This window comes from Myotis nattereri (genome assembly GCF_964212035.1).
Source record: "Myotis nattereri genome assembly, chromosome: 2".
NCBI classification, from domain to species: domain Eukaryota; kingdom Metazoa; phylum Chordata; class Mammalia; order Chiroptera; family Vespertilionidae; genus Myotis; species Myotis nattereri.
Window position 1 is genome coordinate 138,223,825 of NC_138076.1, and position 5,481 is coordinate 138,229,305.

General features: G+C 39.4%; 1 protein-coding gene across 1 annotated transcript; it reads right to left on the bottom strand.

Moving 5' to 3' along the window:
* Positions 1-4,758: 4,758 nt before the first annotated feature.
* On the bottom strand, positions 4,759-5,032 carry LOC308512815 (NADH dehydrogenase [ubiquinone] 1 alpha subcomplex subunit 3-like). Its single transcript, XM_081082480.1, has one exon. It carries the CDS (start codon positions 5,016-5,018, stop codon positions 4,764-4,766), a length of 255 nt encoding a protein of 84 aa, XP_080938606.1. The 5' UTR covers positions 5,019-5,032; the 3' UTR covers positions 4,759-4,763.
* Between the last annotated feature and the right edge of the window lie 449 nt (positions 5,033-5,481).

The following is a 5,481-nucleotide window of genomic DNA, read 5'->3' on the forward strand; positions in this document are numbered from 1 at the left end:
TGAGGCACTGAGAGATGAAGGACTCCATTAGTTTCAGCATATGTTTGGCAGACAAGGGCGGGCTAATGTTTTGTACAATATTCTGTGATGTGGACTCCTTAAATAAACGCATGTAATTCTTAACCATATGGAACATAAACAAAATATGTGACACTTTATATGATTTTCAAACTATCTTAATGAGAAGAATATGAAAACATTTTATAGCAATAGCCTCAATACTTGATAGAACTGTACTAAGAGAAAAATATTTAATATTTTTTATGCCTGAACCAACAACTATGAGCTCTGCAGGGTTCCGGGTCCTACTCTCCATAGGGAACACTTTCACCAGGTATCATGTCAAGAGAAGCATTGAACTCTTAAGTTATGTCCAGGTACCGGTAGGCAAGAAGAGGGGTTACCATCATGCAGGGGTTATTGTCCCTGGTTATCGCAAAGAGTTGGGGCTGCTGTTATTCAGTAGGGGTAGGGAGAACATGTTTGGCACTCAGGTGATCTTGTTAGGTGCTTCTTCTTATTCTCTTGTCTGTTGTGATGGGAAATGGCCAAGATCAACATCCATAACCTGAGAAGAGCTTGGTAATCGACTAAGCTCTCAGAATGAGGATCAGGTTTGCCACCAGGTAAACCAATAAGACCAGCAAAGGTAGTAGATGAGGGTGAAGGGAATCTAGAATGGGTGGTTGTGGGAGATCAGTATCAGTTGCTGCGTGATATCTGCTGCAGTGTAAGCAGTAGTTCTCCCCATTGCCGTCCTCCTCTATGATCCCCTCAGGAAGAGAGCCCACCTGGAATCCTGGAGGAGCTGCTCCCAAGAAGATATTAGTTGATATGAGAAGTACATGAGCTGGCTGTGATTAGGGTTGCCACATAAAATATAGAACACTCAGTTAAATTTGAATTTTATTTTTTTCCACCACCACTTATCCCCTCTATGCCTTCTTCCACCTCCACCCATGCCCCCCCTCCACAATCACCACACTGTTCAGATAAACAACAAGCTTTAAAAAGGACAATTATATACAAGCATGTTCTATGCAGTAATTATACCATAAATTATTAGGTATGCTGTTTTTTATTTGCTAAAAATGGGAACTTGCCTGTGGTGGACATGAGGGATCCCCTTGATGTGCCTCCCTGATTTCTTCAAAGAAGTACTTGTCCCAGGTGCTGGAATGCTGTCAGCAGATGCCTTCAGCTGTGGGCCTTTTTAGGGATTGCCTGGGCTTCAGAGCATCAGCTCGTCTGAGGACACACCCTCTGGAGGCGTCCCACATTCCATGACTGATTGGAGCCGATATATGAAAGTCTGGCCACTTATTCCCAACAGGGACAACTTCAGAGCTCCTAGTGGGGTCAGCTGATGTTGTTAAGCCTGTAGTGTATTTAAATTCTCCCACTGCTCAAGCCCGCTTCCTCCTTTTCCTTTTCACAAGTGTAGATCCCAAAGGTACTCCCAAATAAATATCCTGTACACATTAAACTCTGTCTCAGAGTTTGCTTTCTGGAGGAAGCAAACTGCTACATTTTGTTTCTTCTGGACTCCCTTATATAAAAGGGAGAGAAAAAAAATATGTCCTTGCTAAGTAATTTTTATTGAGATGTAATTTATATGTGGGTGTTATAGGTGTACAGTTTAAGTTTTGATTAGTTCATATGCTCACATAACCCACACTTCCACCAACTTTTCCATCAACCAAGGAAAGTTTCCTTTTGCCCTTCCCAGTCATTTGCCCCACCTCCACCAGAAGCAACCACTGAATTGATTTCTATCACTATATATCAGCTTTCCTGATTGTAGAACTTAATATAAAAAGAACCGTGCACTATGCATTCTTTTGTATCTGGCTTCTTTCACTCAGATCAATACTTTTGAAATCCACCCATATCAACATTAGGCTTATTATTATTGCTGAATTATCATTCCATTGATCCACAGCCAGTTAACCATGTTTCTATTAATGGGCATTGTTTCCAGTTTTGGGCTCTCCTTTTTAAAATTATTATGGGTACGTTTATCTCAAGATTTATGTGGGCATATATTTTCATTCCATTGGGCAAATATGTAGGAGTGGAAAGTACTGATACGTAGGGTAAACATATTTTTTATTTTAAAAGAAATGGCTAGCTTTCCAAGGTAGTTGCACTATTTTGTATTCCTACCAGCAGTGTTGGAGGTCTGGTGTTTATACAACCTCTCCAACATTTGGTCCTGTATATATCCTATAGAATAAGAGCCTAATATGCTAAGTGTCCAACCGTTTGACCCAGGGGTCCTCAAACTATGGCCCGCGGGCCACATGCAAATACAAATATTGTATTTGTTCCCATTTTGTTTTTTGACTTCAAAATAAGATATGTGCAGTGTGCATAGGAATTTGTTCATAGTTTTTTTTTAAACTATAGTCCGGCCCTCCAACGGTCTGAGGGACAGTGAACTGGCCCCCTGTTTAAAAAGTTTGAGGACTCCTGGACCATTCGACTAGCAGCTATGAAACACACTGACCACCAGGGGACAGATGCTCTGACTGGTAGGTTAGCCTGCTGCCGGGGTCTGGCTGATAGGGACTGAGTGAGACAGGCTGGACATGGCCTGGAGCCCTCCTGCCGTCCCTCCCCAGCCCTGATCATGCACCAATGGGGTCCCTCCACTTGGCCTGCACCCTCTCACAATCCGGAACCCTCATGGGATGTCGGAGAGCCAGTTTCAGCCCAATCCCTGAAGGCCAGGCTGAGGGCCTCCACTGGATCATGAATTGGTGCACCAGGGCTCTATCTCTATATCTCTATCTCTATCTATCTATCTATCTATCTATCTATCTATCTATCTATCTATCAATCTATCTATCTATCTCTATCTCTAATTATCTTTATCTAATCACTCTCTATATATATTTACTTACACATATATATACACACACACATATATATATTTACTTATTTTAACTACACTAGTGTAAGTATACTGATATCTTGTGGTTTGATTTGTATATATCCATGATATTTAATAATGTTGAACAGTGTTCTTGTGCTTATTGGCAATTTGTATGTTCTTTTATAAAATGTTTGCTCAAATCTTTTGCCTATTTTAAAAATGGACTTTCTCTCTATATATTCATTGGGCAGATACATGTATTATGAATGTTTTCTTCCAGTCTGTGATTTACCTGTTTGTTTTAATGATGAACTTTAATGAGCAGAAGTTTTAAAATCTTGTTGGGTGTTCAGTTTATCAATTTTTTAGTGATTGTTGCTTTTGTGTTTTTTCAAAAGTCACTTTTTCTTTGAGTCTACTTCATGAGTAGCTAAAAGTAATCCTAGCTGATATCTTTTTTTCATAGTAACAAAATACTTTAATTTTCAGTTTTAAATTAATATATCTGTTCCTTATATGTGAATTTCTTTGATTTTTCTTAACCTCTTTACATCTCATTTGATAGCTAGTAGATGTGAATTCAAGTTTTAGACATGTTTCATTAAAAAAAAGGGTTTTTTTTGTTTTCTTTTGTTTTGTTGTTTGTGGGTTTTTTTTGTGTTTTTTTTTAAAAATATATTTTATTGATTTTTTACAGAGAGGAAGGGAGAGAGATAGAGAGCCAGAAACATCGATGGGAGAGAAACATCGATCAGCTGCCTCCTGCACATCGCCCACTGGGGATGTGCCCGCAACCCAGGTACATGCCCTTGACCGGAATCGAACCTGTGACCTTTCAGTCCGCAGGCCGACGCTCTATCCACTGAGCCAAACCAGTTTTGGCAAAAAAAAGTTTTAAACATTATGAAATTTGTTCAGTATATTTAATTAACTTCACCATGCATTCCACTATTAGTGTAAATATTTGAGGGCTGACTATATAGTCAATATTTTGGAAATTTTTATGTGTGATCTACTGTATTGCATTATTCTTCTTTTTCTATAATATAAATGCTAAGTAGGTTGCCAATGTAAACTCTCTGATAATGGTAAGTATGTGTGTGTGTGTCTTTGTATTTGAAGTGTGTGTATGTGAAATGAAAAAATCTACTGAAGAAGAACTATTCAAATAATGAATATAGTATTTTTATACAATGCAAAAACAATTCAGATAATCTAAAATTATGTTCTTTAAATAAGAAAAACAAACGATAAGAAAGTTGTGCTCAGTTAAATATTATGCATAAGAAATCTGTTTGTATGCTAAAAATAGAAGCCATGATATTTAGCAGGATAATTTTCCCCATTGATTTAATATTCAACACACTTGTGCTGAAGTGGGAGGCACTTATAGAGGCAGTAAGATATCTCTAAGTTAAGCACTGAAGAAGGCTGGTAAGAAGTAAGTGAAATAGATTTCAAAATGAAACATTTAGAATCCTGTCCTTTAAAAATTTATCTAACCACCAGATTTTAATTGCAAGGTGACATCTATGGATGATTTAAAATATATACATAAAATATATTTTCTGTATATCTCAATTTCTGAAATGAATTTCTTTCAGAGTTTTAAAAAGTATTCTATGATGAATAGTTTATTTATACTCATTTTTTCTGCTCCCCGCATTGTTAGTTAACTTGAACTTATCCGCCTGTCTTGCATGAGTTCAAATCCCGGCTTTACCGTGTATTGTATTTGTGCATATAAACAATTACATAATTGTTGTGAAAAGTATATAAAATTATACATGTATCTAGTTTTAAATAGCATTTGGGTATTTGGGGTTTTTTTTGGCCACCGGGGAGGGGACCTCCCTGTCAGTGGGGGGGGGGGGAAGGGGGGTGTTCACAGTTTCTTCAGCCACTCCAGGCTTGGGCCCTGGGGGTCCTGGGGGTGGCTGGGCACGTCGGGCATGTTCCCATCATCTCGGACGGGCACTGGGTAGTTGTAGGGTGTGACCTGGTTGATCATGACGGCGTACTTGGTGAAGGGGCTGACGAAGGGCAGAAGCAAAGAGAGGCTCCCGATGACGCAGGACGCGACCAGCACCGGCTCCTTGGCCCAGGCATCCCTGATGAAGGTGGCGAGTCTCCCGGCCATCTTGGTCTCGGCGGCGGCGGCCAGCATTTGGGTATTTGTTAAGCATTAAATAAATATTGACTGTTTTTAGTAATATGGTTTATGCATCCATATATATATCTTAGTCTGCTTGAACTCCCGTAGGAAAATACTATAGACTGGGTGGTTTAAAACATAGAAATTTACTCTTTACAGTTCCAGAGACTGGGAAGTCCCAGATCAAGATGCCAGCTATTGGGTTTCTGTCGAAAGCTCTCTTCCTCTCGCAGATGGCTGTCTCCTCACTATGCCCTCACATAGTAGGGAAACGAAGAGCTTTTCCTCTCCCTCTTTTTAGGAAAAAAAAAATGTTTTTATTGATTTGAGAGAGAGAGGTCAGGAGAGAGAAGGAGAGGAAGAAAAATAGAAGTGATAAAGAGACATTGATCAGTTTCCTCCCTTACCCATGACCAGGGCATATGCCCTGATTGGGAATGGAACCAGA

What these genes read in the sequence shown, in the direction of transcription:
- LOC308512815 (XM_081082480.1), bottom strand. Translation starts at nt 5,018, where the DNA reads ATGGCCGGGAGACTCGCCACCTTCATCAGGGATGCCTGGGCCAAGGAG.